At 41.4% G+C, this 16,602-nt stretch overlaps 2 protein-coding genes across 2 annotated transcripts in view; both read left to right on the plus strand.

The window, feature by feature from the left end:
* Nucleotides 1-13,104, plus strand: part of LOC134464324 (gastrula zinc finger protein XlCGF57.1-like) — a 38,676-nt gene extending 25,572 nt beyond the window's left edge. The window contains exons 2-3 of the mRNA XM_063217791.1: nt 8,935-9,296; nt 11,939-13,104. Coding sequence (XP_063073861.1) covers nt 8,954-9,296; nt 11,939-13,104 — 1,509 coding nt within the window. The 5' untranslated portion in view covers nt 8,935-8,953. The remainder of the gene's footprint in view (nt 1-8,934; nt 9,297-11,938) is intronic.
* Nucleotides 1-16,602, plus strand: part of LOC134464325 (zinc finger protein 501-like) — a 419,382-nt gene that overhangs the window by 295,881 nt on the left and 106,899 nt on the right. The window lies entirely within an intron of this gene.

Raw genomic sequence — 16,602 nt, forward strand, 5'->3', positions numbered from 1 at the left:
TGGGAGGTGCCACAATAACATGGTAGCTACCTCTTTTGTGGTGATGAATGGAGGGGCGGGATCATGGTGGGTGACAGTAACTTACTGTGGTGTGGCCACAGTAAACTACTGTGAGAAGATCACAGTAAACTTTGAGGATGGCCACAGTAAACTACTGTGAAATGAATGCAATTAGTAGCCAGTAATTCCCTGTGACATCACGGGAATATTTTTTACTGTGCACCACACATGCTTGACACATCTAAAAAAAAACATGAGTAAGTGAGACCATGATAAACGTGTTGTTTTAGATGGTGTCGAGCAGGTGTGATGGTGACCAAGTGAGAACTACTAACTAAGTGTCCCATGCTTACAGTCTACGTAGCATGATGGCATGGTTGAGGGACTGACACGGTTTGTTTTTGTGTTGCATGAATGCCGTCAACATTAGGAATCTCACCAAAAGAAGCATACAGGCGAACATGTTCCATGACTACAGAAGCAGATCACGATCCTCTTTGTGGGATTTTAAAATTGAAAAATATGTCATTTGAGTAGAACAGTAGAAACAGTAACACTTGATGTCGGCATCATACGTATGACATAGAGGTGTCATAATGCAGTCATGAATGTGTCATAAACATTGTCAAAGTCAGAAACACTGTATGACTTTGTCTTTTAGTGAAATTCAGTTATAACAAAGACAGGCCTAACAATGTCAACTTTTCATGGCCATAAAACGTTTATGACATTGACATTATTTTTATGACTAGTTCATGACACTATTATGACAATGTTATGACACTGTTATGTCATACGTATGACGCTGGCGTCAAGTAAAGTGTAACCCTAGGAACTTTTCTTTTGTAAGATCAATAAAAGTTGTATTAACTTATTCTATGTAGAATTTGAAAATAATTTGTGTGCTTATTGAAATATTGTTAAAAATGTTCATTTTCAGAAGAGGTATCCTTACATCATATATATCAGAGGTGTCAAAGTCAAATTGACTTGAGGGCCAAAATCAAAATCTGGAATAATGCCACGTGCCAAACTCCGTTTTTATGTTTGTTTTTTTGTTTTTGTTTTTTTTTAATCATGTGTGCATGCTCTTGTAGTCATAAATCTCACACACTCTTTCCCATCATACAGTGCCCTCCATTATTATTGGCACCCCTGGTTGAGATGTGTTTTTTAGCTTCCAATTATTATTATTTTTCTCTAAATAATATGGGACCTTAATGGAAAAAAAGAGAAAAATCCAACCTTCAATACAAGTGCATTTATTCAGTGGGGAAAAATCCCACATAAAGAAATAATTATTTGACATCAAATAATGTGTGTCACAATTATTAGCACCCCTGTTGTTAATATTTTGTACAACCCCCCTTTGCCAACAAAACAGCACCTAATCTTCTCCTATAATGTTTCACAAGATGGGAAAAGACAGAAAGATGGATCTTCAGCCATTCCTCTTTGCAGAATCTCTCTAAATCATCCAGAGACCTGGGTCCTCTCCTCTGTACTCTCCTCTTCAGCTCACCCCACAGGTTCTCAATGGGGTTGAGGTCTGGGGACTGAGATGGCCATGGGAGGAGCTTGATTTTGTGTCTGGTTAACCATTTCTGTGTAGATTTGGCCATATGTTTAGGGTCATTGTCTTGCTGAAAGACCCAGTGACGACCCATCTTCAGCTTTTTGGCAGAGGGCAACAGATTTTGATTTAAAATGTCCTGGTATTTCAAAGCATTCATGATGCCATGCACCCTAACAAGCTTCCCAGGGCCTTTGGAAGCGAAACAGCCCCACAGCATCACTGACCCACCCCCATACTTCACAGTGGGTATGAGGTGCTTTTCAGCATGCGCATCTTCCGTGGCACGCCAGACCCACTTAGAGTGTTTGTTGCCAAAAAGCTCAATCTTGGTCTCATCTGACCAAAGCACACGGTCCCAGTTGAAGCCCCAATACCGCTGGGCGAACTCCAGACGTTTGCGTTTATGATTGTGGGTGAGGAAAGGTTTTCTCCGTGCATGCCTCCCAAACAGCTTGTTGGCGTGTAGACAGCTCCTGATGGTTGATTTGGAGACTTTGTGACCCCAGGATGCTACCATTTGTTGTAATTCTGTAACAGTGAGCTTTGGAGATATTTTTATTTCTCTTACCATCCTCCTCACTGTGCGTGGTGGCAAAATAAACTTGGGTCCTCGTCCAGGCTTGTTTACCACTGTTCCAGTTGTTTTGAACTTCTTAATTATTCCTCTCACAGTAGATATGGGCAGCTGCAGTTGAGTGGCAATCTTCTTGTAGCCTCTGCCTGACCTGTGAAGGTCGACGCACATCTGCCTCACTTGTATGCTGTGTTCCTTTGTCTTTCCCATGTTTAAGAGTGGATAAGAGAAATGGCCTAGGTGTCACGTCATATTTATACCCCAGGGAAACAGGAAGTGATGAATTACTAATTAAATGTTCCTACATACTCTGGTAAACTTTGTAAACTACTGTAGAAATGACAGAAATGCTTCAATTATATTTATTTCCTGGGAATTGTTAAGGGTGCCAATAATTGTGGAACAGGTGATTTAATGGAAAATAATTATTTTTTAGTCAGGGATTTTTTTTATTTTCCTACAATTCATTTGAGTTGAAGGCTACATTTTCCTAAAATTTTCAGTGTGACAGTATTCTTCTGCAATAAACACTGAATTTATTTTAAGGCTTTTAACACATCTCAACCAGGGGTGCCAATAATTATGGAGGGCACTGTATACAGTATGGTAAAGGTATTTTTTACAACACAGGTATTTGTCCTCATTCTCCTCTCCCTGTAGCCTGGGCCTACTACAGTATTGTCTCTGATGGTAGAGGTTTATATTGCTGTTGCCAATAAGCCCAGGTGTAACTGAGGCTAACTAGCACAGAGTTGGCGTGGAACGTTGGTAAACCTCCCTCCGATAGCCTCATACAGTCTCGTGCCTTTGGGCCGAGAGACTAGTCTCTTGGCCCAGCGGTATCGTACTGTGTCTCCCATTGCCAGACCGTTGTAGTTGACGAGGATGTAGGTTCGATCCCAGAGGGGGGCGAACAGGGGCAAGATGACCTCCGTCACACAAGCCCTGTAGGCTACACATTAGTTCAGGGTTTCCCAAACTGTGGTGCGTGGACCCCTGGGGGTCCGCAGACTTTCATAGGGGGGTGCGCAAGCTGAATAGAGCAATGGTGGATATGTGAGTTATTATACAGCATTAATGAATATCAAGGAGTTTTAATTGTATGATGAATTGTATGCTGGAAGGCTCCATCTAAAGTGTAGTTTAACTCCCAGAATATTGGAAAATATCCCCAAAACGACTGCATAAAGTGCAGTGAATGCGCAGTGAATCCATACTTGTGTGGCCATCAGCACACAAAAATATTCGCTTAGGGGGTGCGCGAACCATATTGAAATGTACAAGGGGGTGCACAGGGAAAAAAGTTTGGGAACTGCTGCATTAGTTCATAAACATCATTAGGGCAGTAGAATAACAGGCACAGCAGGATACAGTCTTGCCAGGCTATGTGTCATATACTAGAGCAGTGTTTCCCAACCAGGGGTACGTGTACCACTAGGGGTACGCGAGCACACTGCAGGGGGTACTTGGAAAAATGTTATTATTATAACAAATGTATGGAGCAGTCACATCAGGACAGAGAAAGCAACATAGAACATGAATTAGGGGGTACTCATGGCACAACTAAGAGGCTTAGGGGGTACGCGAGACAAAAAAGGTTGGGAAACACTGTACTAGAGGTTTATATTGAGACTGTTTTCCAAGCCATTGCCAGGACAGAAGAGTAAAATGATAGTTCCACTCTTGGATTACTTGGTTACCACTACACATGCTTAAAACCACAGCGGCCACTCACAGCCCCAGGCAATACCGCTTAGCTTGCCTAGTTAACCATTACAGTTAATCATTACAATTAACACAATACTACTCTGTAAATGATAAATTTGCATGAATATGATGAACATAATACACTTTTTGTACAATTTACTTGGTTGCCACTACACATGCTTAAAACCACAGCGGCCACTCACAACCCCAGGCTGCCTTGGCTGGTAAGGTCAGAGAGAGTAGAGAGAGAGAGGTTCCATTGGCCCATTGTTTCCGGGTTCTATTATTGGGGGGGAAATCCCCCTTTAGGCAGACCTGAGGACTGTTCTATTCAATGCTAGGAGCATTATGACACGCCCCTTTAGGCAGACCGGAACCTGGCCATGTTAGGTGCCCATAGAAACCTATTATGTTGGCATATCTCTATACTTAAAGAATCTCTGGTAAGGTGGTGCTCAGACTTGTGGTTGTGAACTGTAAAGGGACTGGACTTGTGAACAGCTGAGCTGATCGTCCCTCGTGCCAGGCTCAAGGCCACCAGTGACAGAGCCTTCCATGTTGCTGCTCCCATTCTTTGGAACAATCTGCCCGACCACATCCAAAATGCCCCTTCACTGGCCATGTTTAAGCAACACCTTAAGACACATCTCTTCCTGGAGGCTTATGGCTGCTAGTTCCACAAGCACTTTCACGCATTCACACACATGTTCACACGCTGACGCGCACACACACTCACACTTTCCAACACAACACTCTGTGAAGCGTCCTTGGGTGTTTTGAAAGGCGCTATATAAAACGAAAGTATTATTATTATTATTATTATTATTATTATTATTATTATTAACACTTTTAGACATGTGGCTCACAACGGATTCCACCTTGGGAGAGAATGCAACGGAGTTGCAGTGAGAATTATTTGGATCAACCTCCATATAAGCTTGAGCAGGCATGGCCGTAACTACCATTGAGGACACAGAAGTCATGTCCTCTGTATTTTTTTCAGTAATGTAAAATGAATTTATCCATGATGAAAAAAGATATAATCAACATGATACATTCTGTCTGTATACACCACCCCCATTTCTCTTCAAGACAGTGATTAATGACAACACACTTAAACGTTTGACTGAAGTTTTTGAAGCATTCTAAATGTACAGTATTCATGGAATTCAGTAGGCATGGAAAATTGTGGAATGCAACCACTCAACCCAAAAACCCAAACAACCCTCATCTGTTTCAGTTCCCCTGTCAGCAGTGGCCTTGGCCGGGGGGCAATCGCCATTCCCACATACCGCCATTCAGACAGTATTTAATTGTCATTCCGAGTCATTTGAACACTGCTGCAAGTACTTAAAGGCGCGTGAACAACGTTCTTACTCAATTGACATTTGCAACAATGTTGCTACATGAGCGGAAGTGGAGGGAGTGACAGCGCAATTAAAGGATTCGTGTATACATTAGTGTCTAATTTTGTCACGGTCCAAATGCCCTTACAGACAGGGTCTGAAAACAGTTCCTGCAAGCTGGAAAAATGGTTCCTGCAATAAAAAGTCAATGTCGGAATGGCGGTATGTCTGGCTAAGGTCAGTGCGCGAACAGTCTCCCTGGAAGATCAACATCATGAAGATGCTCTGTCAAAAGGTTGGGAACTACTGGTTCATAATATAAGCATCATAACAACATTGGAGTAGCATGCACAGCCCAATACAGTCATGGCAGGCCATGGGTCATACAGAGGTTCATAATGCTCTTGCTTTCCTAGCCTGATCCTTTATTAGGCTATGCATACGCATCATAACAGCCTGATCCTGTATTAGGCTATGCATTATACGCATCATAACAGCCTGATCCTGTATTAGGCTATGCATTATACGCATCATAACAGCCTGATCCTGTATTAGGCTATGCATTATACGCATCATAACAGCCTGATCCTTTATTAGGCTATGCATTATACGCATCATAACAGCCTGATCCTGTATTAGGCTATGCATTATACGCATCATAACAGCCTGATCCTTTATTAGGCTATGCATACGCATCATAACAGCCTGATCCTGTATTAGGCTATGCATTATACGCATCATAACAGCCTGATCCTGTATTAGGCTATGCATTATAAGCATCATAACAGCCTGATCCTGTATTAGGCTATGCATTATAAGCATCATAACAGCCTGATCCTGTATTAGGCTATGCATTATACGCATCATAACAACATGCACTACACTACACTACATCTCCGCACTTTCTACCTGCACTAAACACACACACACACACACATACACACACACACACACACACACACACACACACACACACACACACACACACACACACGCACACAAAACACATACAAACACACACACACACACACACATACTGCTGCTGGTGTATTTAATAAAAACCTTTTTTAATTATTTATTTCTTCAAATGCTACTATTACTATGTCAGAACGCTATAAAGGACTTTTAGAAAAAGCACAACAAAATACCTCCTCTTAATGTATGTTCTCTACAAGTCTTCTGTTGTCCAGTCTTGCACTTTAAATGTCTGTATGAGCAATGTCTACGTCCATACTGTCTATGTCCATGTATGAGTACTGTCTATGTCTATACTGTCTATGTCCTTACCTAGATTAGTCTATGTCTGCATGGGAGAGCAAGAAACGCAATTTCAAATTCTTTGTATGACCAGTGCATGTAAAGAAATTGACAATAAACTTGACTTGACTTGACTTGAGGTTATAATCATGCCTACCAGTGTTGCCAGATTTGGGCAGTTACCCGGTTTATCAGACACATCTGGCAACCCTGTAGCCTACATGCCAGGCAGAGATTAATATTGCTATTGCTTTAAATAAACATGCACCTTTGCAGATTAGCTCTGTCATACCAGCATGGAATAAGGTGTATAATTTATAAAAATCATAACAACATGCACAGCCTAATTTGTGTTGGAAGTGAGTCTACATTGCCATTGTTTAATAAGTGGATGACTTTTAAAGTATTTTATGTGATGGGGTGTTTTTTTTTTTAACATATTTTCTTTTCAAAAATATTATTATTATTATTATTATTATTATTATTATTATTATTATTATTATTATTATTATTATTATTATTAGGTTGTTGTTATTGTTATTGTGTTATTATTACTATATGGTAGTAGTATTAGTAACACGTCTTACTTTGAAGTATAGATTTATTTTGATATGAACGTTGGCCGAGAGTTGGTCATTCGTCACTTCCTTCTTCTCGCTCAAGGAAGTCAAAACAAATACCGTGTTACAGAAAGCGCATTCAAAGGCACATCGCTTTCTTTTACAGCCTTTCACTATTTCTTCTGACGACAAAAACCCCGACTGCTTTGGATATACTGGACAAGTGCAGGTAGGTCCGTTTTATAACAGTTCATTCAATGTTTGTAGATGTAGCTACGGCCAGGTGTAGTGTAGTGACTATGTGACCTATGAATTGCATTCCAAGAATCTCTGTGTAGGCTACTTCAACATGAAAAGTAGGGTAGCCTACGCTGCCAGGTCAAAAAAAGTCTCTAAAACTAAAAACGTGATCACTGTGTTGCTGGAACACCGTTGTCTTTCATTATGGCATGCTTTGCTTTTGTTGTGAGTGTCTGCAATGGCACAGGATTTATGTCCATCCAGTGTTGCATTCATTTTTCAACACTATATTGTAACGGCCTACTGATGAAGCTAGAGCATAGATTGTACATTACTAACTGGATTCCAAAATAACATGTTATACATTCTATGGGCTGGAGTCAATCTGATCGCTACACTCCCTTGACAGTTCTTTGACGTCGCTGCTATTATGGACTTTACGGTGCCCATAGACTTCAGGGCGCAACGAGGCTCGTGGACAAAAGGTTGTGTGCTTGTGCAGATGACGTTATGGAAATTCTTTCGTTAGGGCTATATTATAAATAAACAAATGGAATCGACAGCACAATAATGTCTGCAATGTGCAGTGTTGCATTGTCCATCATTTTGAACTTCTAGTTGCAAAACGTATGCACTTTTGGTCACACTTGTAAATATTAGTCCATTATTTTGTGAATATTCCTGAAACAAGCAAATGTGGCATCAGACAGCACAGTTCCAATGAGCAGCATTGTTGCGATAGGCGCTTGCTCAGGCCACAATCCTACAAACTGCGCCTTTAAGCATACTAGTTCATGTACATCAAGAGGGTGTAATTGAAGGAGTCCAACACACAATATCAGGTCAGGTCAGGTGTGCATAATTATATGTAGTAGGGATGCAAATTATCGATTAATTAATTAATTTATCATTAGTTGATAGCCTTATCGATCGACTTACGATTAATTGATAACCGGCATCCCCCCCCCGCCCCCGAAATCTCAATGTTCCTCGAAAAAAAAACCCTACTAAATCCAATTTTTTAAATTAAAAATTGAGTTAATATACCACATTTCAATTAATTCTATTTCAATTCTTTAATCCAAAGATGATTTCAATATTCCCACTATTCACACCCACTCTTCACATGCCCATTTCACCTGGGTCCCTTATCAGTTGAGTTGCCGATTTAATTGTGATTAATGTTCTTTAATCGATTAATGCATTAATCGTTTGCATCCCTAATATGTAGGGCTGGGACAACTAATCGACTAATCGTGACTAATCGACTATAAAAATTAGTCGACAAGAATTTTCATAGTTGACTAATTGTTTAATTTAATTCAATGCTTTTTTTACTTACTTTACTAATGCTTTATTACTTTATTGAAACCTAAAATTGGCCAGCACGTATGAATTGGACGTTGTATCTCGGCGTAAATAAGCTACTATCATGGTTTAAAGCTCATTTTCCCAATAAGAGTACTTGAAAAATTAATCGTTTGATTAATTGACTATTCGGGAAAAAAATAGTTCATAGATTAATCGGGAGAAAAATAATCGTTTAGGACAGCCCTAATTATATGCAACTTTGTTTCCTCTGGGAAAATTAGCAACAAAATAGATCTAACAAACTCTGAAAAAGTCTTCCAGAGGGATGTGGAATTGTCATCATATTTCTGTCCCGTTTTAAAGGTTAAGAGGAGACCTCAAAATGCCCTTTGAAGAAGTCAACTCTCCAATCCAGCTGAAGAGGAGCGTCAAAGAAGAGACAGAGGAGTTCAACTTAACCGTTTCTCCATCCCTGCTGAACATAAAATATGAGAGAGAAGAGTTCCCTGGTTCTCCATCACAGCACAACGTAAAAGAAGAGAGGGAAGATATCCGTGCTTCTCCACCTCAGCTGAGGAGCGTAAAAGAGGACAGCGAGGAGACCCTGCGTTCTCTGTACAGTCTGAGGAGCGTATCTGTAGTGCTGGTGGACTGCTGTAGACCACAAGGACGGCAGGAGAACAATGAAGAGAACCACAGAGATGCCGAGGCAAGGAAGAGATCTGGTGAGGCATCTCATGAAGGGATTATTGTACTGTATAGAAAAGCTATTAACCAAAAGTATTCGCTAACCTGCCTTGACTTACATATGAATTTAAGGGCCATAGGGGGAGACCGGGGTAAGATGAGCCACTTTTTACATTTTTCGTCACAGCCAAGCGATGAAGGCGTATTTGGTTAAAATTTTCACATCATACCAAATTTCAAAGTGTCCTGTCACTATTAGAGCAAAAACTAATCGATAGACTGTCATGGTTAAAACGATATTGCCTTTTAAAAATATTTTTTCAGGTGGCTCAACTTACCCCGTATACGTGTAACGGAGGCTAACTAGCACAGAGTTGGCGTGGAACGTTGGTAAACCTCCCTCCGATAGCCTCATACAGACTCGTGCCGTTGGGCCGAGAGACTAGTCTCTTGGCCCAGCGGTATCGTACTGTGTCTCCCATTGCCGAACCGTTGTAGTTGACGAGGTCGCGCGTTCGATCCCCGAGGGGGGTGAACAGGTGCAAGATGACCTCCGTCACAGTGGTGCCGCTGACCCGAGATGGGAGTGAGGTTTAAGGGGGAGAGTGTAACGGAGGCTAACTAGCACAGAGTTGGCGTGGAACGTTGGTAAACCTCCCTCCGATAGCCTCATACAGACTCGTGCCGTTGGGCCGAGAGACTAGTCTCTTGGCCCAGCGGTATCGTACTGTGTCTCCCATTGCCGAACCGTTGTAGTTGACGAGGTCACACGTTCGATCCCCGAGGGGGGTGAACAGGTGCAAGATGACCTCCGTCACATACGCATTAATGAGGAATAGGTCTGGGCGATATGGAAAAAAACAATATCACGATATGGATTAACTTACTTTATATCACGATAACGATATATATCACGATATAGCACAATTTACAGTTTACAGTTATATTCTTTATTTGCTGATTATTATTTCATGTCGCAAACAACCTTTCTTTAAAATTGATCTTTTTATTCTTATTTTTACAGTTACATTAACTTATAGTGTGTATTGTGACCTGAAATGTAATTAAATTATATTCAATTGTATAAATTGATAAAATTACTAAAACGATGTAGGAGAAAGGTCACGATATACACTTTTATATCACGATAACGATATAAGTTATATCGTCATATTGCCCAGCCCTACATGACTGAGCTCTGAGCTCATGTTAACTAGATAATGATATTGTGTTTAATCTTAAAGTGGTCCTATTATGCTTTTTCATGTCCACTACCCATTTATTGTGTTACAAAGCATCTGTTGTATGTAAAAGCTTGGTGAAAGCTGCACTTCACAAATTGTCCTCTTGGGGGAGAATTTCTCTGCCTCAGGAACGCTATTTCTCAACTGCCAGGGAACGCATGGTTGGGTTTTCAACATTCTATAGCTTTTGTTTCCTGTACGGGTCTACGTCATGCTGTATCTAACATTGCTGCTTATGGGATGGAGTGTTGACGATTGTAATGGGTTCAACTTTTGTTTACATTTCAATGTTTATATATATATATATATATATATATGCCTTTTGGGAAAATATTTGGAGTAGGCCTATGTTCATTTTTTTTTAAAATGTAAACAAAAGTTGCCCCCATTAGAATAGCTCATATCTCGGAAAGGGCTGAGCCAAAAACTGCGTCGTCACCAGGTACTGACAAGTCAAGGGTAGCGTGAGCAAGACAACAGCATATTAAAATTGGCAGGAGTGCTCCTTTAAACTTCCACACCACTCTCCAATAACTGAGGTACTGACGGGTTAGCAGCCTGTCTTCAAGACCCTTGTAGTTGGCCTTGTAGCTGCCCGTTCACAAACATTGACATACATGTCACCTCACAGGACGCAATTTGTGTTACGAAATTGAACTTGTTGTTAATATTACTGGCTTGGAGTTTTTTTCACATTCACATATCTTAATATAAAGTTTATATTTATGCAATCATGCCAAATGCTTCATACATTATTCAAAATATTGTTGGTTAATTTATATATAATATTATATTCCAGGTTTCTTTAAAGGGACAGTTTGGTCAATTTCAACATGCAGTTGTAATGCTCACACTACCCTGGACTTGTCAGTGCCTGAGATTTTTTTTTCTTCTTCTTCAGCCGTTTCCGAGATCCTGGTTATTGTAATGGGGGCAGCTCTTTGTTTACATTTCAAAAAAACATTTTTATTTATTCCCAAAAACATCCAAACGGTTATAAAACATCAGCAGACAACTAGCAAACAGCAGTCCCTTTTGGGAAAATATTTGGAGTTGGCCTATGTTTCATTTTTTAAAAATGTAAACAAACGCTGCCCCCATTAGAATTGCTCATATCTCGGAAAGGGCTGAGCCGAAAAATGTGGCATCACCAGGTACTGACAAGTCAAGGGTAGCGTGAGCAATACAACTGCATGTTGAAATTGACCAAACTGTCCCTTTAATGTTACAGTCACACCGCAGGATATTTGACATAAAAACCTTTACATGAATCTTAACAAAAATGTTTCTTCTCATCTAAGACTAATATGAAACATAAAGTACCACATCTTCTTTCATTGACATGTGTTTTAAGAGGAAAAATAACAGTTTTGTAGGTTTTTAACCAAGGCGTCACGTCAACCACCCTAATACAGTTTGCTCCATTCTCTTCACAGGAGATCAGCTCCACTGTCGCTCCAGCGGTCTGAGGGAAGGAGCTCCACGTTCTATTCAAACAAGACCTGTCATTCAGAACACTCAAGCTGGACAGAAGCCATACTGTTGCTCAGAATGCGGAAAAAACTTTAGACAAAAGCAGAAACTTAAAGACCACCTAGTCATTCACACAGGGGAGAAACCCTTCTCATGCAATGACTGCGGAAAGAGGTTTTCATGGTGTTCTAGCCTCGACAGACATCGCCGCATTCACACTGGAGTTAAGCCACACCCTTGCAGCCAGTGTGGCAAGAGCTTCAAGACAAAAACAGAGCTCCGAGACCACCTGCGTGTTCACACTGGGGAAAAACCATTTTCATGCACCGACTGTAGAAAGAGTTTCTCACATTATTACGCCTTTTCCAGACATTGTCGTACTCACACTGGAGAGAGGCCATATGCTTGCAGTCAGTGTGACAAGAGCTTTAAGTCAAAAACAGAGGTCCAAATCCACCAGAGAGTTCACACAGGAGTGAAACCATTTTCATGCACAGACTGTGGAAAGAGCTTTTCATATCATACTAACCTTCGTGTACATCGCCGCATTCACACTGGAGAGAAGCCGTTCCCTTGCAGCCAGTGTGAGAAGAGCTTCAAGACAGCAACAGAGCTCCAAACGCACCTGCGTGTTCACACAGGGGAGAAACCATTTTCATGCACCGACTGTGGAAAGAGCTTCTCACATTATCCCGCCCTTTCCAGACATTGTCGTATTCACACTGGAGAGAGGCCGTACGCTTGCAGTCAGTGTGACAAGAGCTTTAAGTCAAAAGCTGAGGTCCGAATCCACCAGAGAGTTCACACAGGAGTGAAACCATTTTCATGTACAGACTGTGGAAAGAGCTTTAAATATGAAACTAATCTTCGTGTACATTGCCGCATTCACACTGGAGAGATGCCATATGCTTGCAGTCAGTGTGGCAAGAGCTTCAAGACTAAAGCAGAGCTCCACATGCACCAGCGTGTTCACACAGGGGAGAAACCATTTTCATGCACCTACTGTGAAAAGAGTTTCTCAAATGCTTCTAGTCTCCACAGACATGAGCGCAGTCACCAGGACTGGACTGGGATCTGGAAAGGGCCCGACTGGGATCTGGAAAGGGCCGGGGCACTTTTTGACACCTGAGGGCCCAGCGCCTAAGCCTCTATCGGTATAGGTTTTATATATATATATATATCCCTTCATCTTGCTACTGAAGTTCAGGGGTAGGAGATATAGAGATATAGAGCAGACCACTATTCACTCTATTCTTGTTTATGAGCCCTGACCACACACACACACACCCAAACGAGCACCAAACCGTTTCTAGATGTCTAGTCTAGACTTATCAAAAGAACCTAGGATTGTCATTATGTCTGACAGAGTTGGGTATTGTTTTCGGACACTCGCCACAGCAAACAAGTGACCGCTTCGTTCGTATTGCTTAGGTTTACAACATACACATTGCCGAAACAAATTTACGTTGCCATGTTTCACAGCAGGTTATGTAATAAAGTAAGCAGCCGCGTAGCCAGCGATTCCCAAACAGTAGCACGCGGCGGCGCCCTCTGACTAACATGCAAAGAATCACTCCGCTGTCTTAATGACGAGACATGCCATTGCAGAAGCAAAATATTTGTTTAAAAAATCATAGTTGCACAAGCAGTAGAGTGGAAAAAATAAGATATTTGTTGGATAGGCGAAAGGGAGAGGGGGATGCCGTAATAACATGGGAATTACAAGACAGCACTGGTCATCCTTGTGACAGCTGACGTCAAGAGAAATGGAAGAATGCTGGCGCAACAATACAGGAAAAGTTTAGGCTATGGAAACAGACCAAATGGGTACATAACTTATCTCTGACTGATTTGAGCGAGTGGGGTGGGAGTGTCAGGCAATAAATGGGGGAAACGCAGAAGTAGCTACAGTAATCTGGTAGCCAGTGGGCACTCTAAGTTCTGCATTTGTGGCGAACGTACGGTGCAAAAAATGTGAAGACCAGTCGCTCATCTGTAGCTACAAAAAAGCTATATTGCGACTTCATGGTGCTAACTCACACCTCGCCAGCTACCATACCACTTCATCACTCGGCTCACTTTTATTCCGTGCATAGTTGTAAGTCATTCACGAGAGACGACAACTTCTTACAATGCGGTTCGAACAGCAGTAAGAACTCATGTCATAACAATCTGCACGAAGCAACTCTCTATCAACAAAGCAACTCGCAGTCCTTGCTTCCTTGTTGTGACATGTGACTGCAGCAGCTACACACAGGCCAGTAAAGGGACGCATCAGGGACACTTAATGGAGGAGAATCAATGCGCGTGCTGCCCTGCGCAATATTTTGTAAATTATTCGAATATTCATTTTAGCGTTCGAATATACATATTTTCCCCATAGTCGAATAATATTCGAACTTCAAATATTATTTTACCAGCCCTAACAGGCATCGCCTCATTCACACTGGAGAGAAGCCGTACCCTTGCAGCCAGTGTGACAAGAGCTTCAAGACAAAAACAGAGCTCCGAAACCACCTGCGTGTTCACACAGGGGAGAAACCATTTGTATGCACAGACTGCAGAAAGGGCTTCACACATTATTCTGCCTTAAGGGTGATTAATGCCTCGAGACCAACTTCCCAGCAATTTTGATAGCAAGATGCTAGCGGAGCCTGACTCATTAATGCCAAAGCTGTAAGAAATCAGAAGGACATAACTGCCAGGTTATTGTACATTTCGTTTAATTCCACATTGGTTTCTCAGAACCCACAGTACTATTGTCAAGTTTCAGCCGACAGCGAGCACAATTGTCAGTTATTAGCGCCAGCCTTATGGGCTGCGCTGTCTCAGCAGTGCTCCCTAGGTGAACTGCAGGCACGGGTTGGATGGCGAGATTGGACACTGTGGCTATGTCTATAAGATTCTTTATATTTATGTACATATTATAGGGACTTTTGTGCCTTTTATTTGGCAGGACATTGTAAGATGGTGACATTTAAGTTAACAAAGCATTTACAAACGTTAAATGTCCCTCTTAAACCACAACCAGCATGAGGCTCTCTCTGCTGCCTCCCCTATCCTGCGCACTGCTGCCTTCCTCTCCTTGCCAGATGTGCCAAGAGTGCGTTACAATATGCGACCTTGCCTCCTACACTTGTGCTTGTCTCCTCCTTGGAGAAAACGATAAAGTTTCCCAGCTGTCAGCCTAGCGACAACAACTTTTGAGGGACTGTTTTTCATTCACCATCCCAATTGCAAATGAGAAAAAGACTTTACAATTGAGCTTTTGCAATATATTGAAATATAATGCTGTTGTAAGTGATGTCATCATGACCTATTACTTCCTGGTAAGAGGCCACAAGCACAAGTGGAGGACGCAAGGTTGCATATTGGAACGCACCCCTGGTATGTTAGGCTCTTCCTCTCATGGGCCTCATCGCAGGGCTGTAGTACTGGAGTCCGGACTCGTTTTTTTATGGACTCGGACATTGGTCTTGCCAAATTATGCTTTTGGACTCGACCAAGTCTGTCTTTCTTTTGTTTAGAACATTGGTTACCATAAATTCTTGAGTGAAGCTTAAAATCCAACAACATACAAGTTTGTCTTAACATCCATGGCATATGGGTTACCTTCAAACATCCACTGAATTGATATTCATCCTTTTCATTGTTTAACACTGACCGACATGTGACTCGGACTTGACTTGGACACAGATTTTTTTGGACTCGGTCTTGTCTCGGACTCAAACCTCTTTGGACTGGGACTTGTCTTGGACTTGACTATTTTGGTCTTGGACTTGTCTCGGACTCTACAAAGGTGGACTTGACTACAGCCCTGCCTCATCGCAGCCTTCCTCCCAAGGCTCTGGGTGCATCCCAATATGTGACCTTGCCTCCTCCACTTGCGCTTGTCTCCTCGCCCCGCCTCCTGGCCCCTCCTCCGTGGAGAAAACGATTAAGTTTCCCAGCTGTCAGCCTAGCCACAACAACTTTTGAGGGACTGTTTTTCATTTCACCATAACAATTGCAAACGTGAAAAAGACTCTACAATTGAGCTTTTGCAAGATATTGAAATATAATGCTGTTGTCAGTGATGTCATCATGACGAGAAGCGAGTGGAGGAGGCAAGGTCCCATATTAAGATGCACTCACTATCCGCTCCACCAGGAGGAGTTTCTTGATGCTTTTCCAAACCAAGTGACACAAACAAACAGTGACAGTAATAGGTATTTTTTTTAAGAAATATTTTTTTTTCCACATTTTCCTCTTCCTGCGTTATCTCTGGTGGTAGAGGTTTATACTGCTGTTGTCTTTTAAGCCGGGGCCTTTGTACTATAGGCTACGCATTAGGTTATAAGCCCCATAACTACTACATACTATTATTTTTTTCCCCTCATTTTATTTTATTTTCAAATGCATTCTACTTCTTTTTCTTACTTGAAAACATTTATCTTTATTGTACTTTTATTTCTATTTTATTTTTGCATTTTAATTACTCTCCTATTGTTAATTCACTGAAGCTTTGTTTTACTTTCCTTACTGTTATGTATTTGTTTTGATTGTAAAGTGTCCTTGGGTATCTTGAAAGGCGCTCAAAAATAAATTTATTATTATTATTATTATAACAGCATTAGAATAACAATTA

Source organism: Engraulis encrasicolus, chromosome 15 (genome assembly GCF_034702125.1).
Source record: "Engraulis encrasicolus isolate BLACKSEA-1 chromosome 15, IST_EnEncr_1.0, whole genome shotgun sequence".
In the NCBI taxonomy this organism is placed as follows: Eukaryota; Metazoa; Chordata; class Actinopteri; order Clupeiformes; family Engraulidae; genus Engraulis; species Engraulis encrasicolus.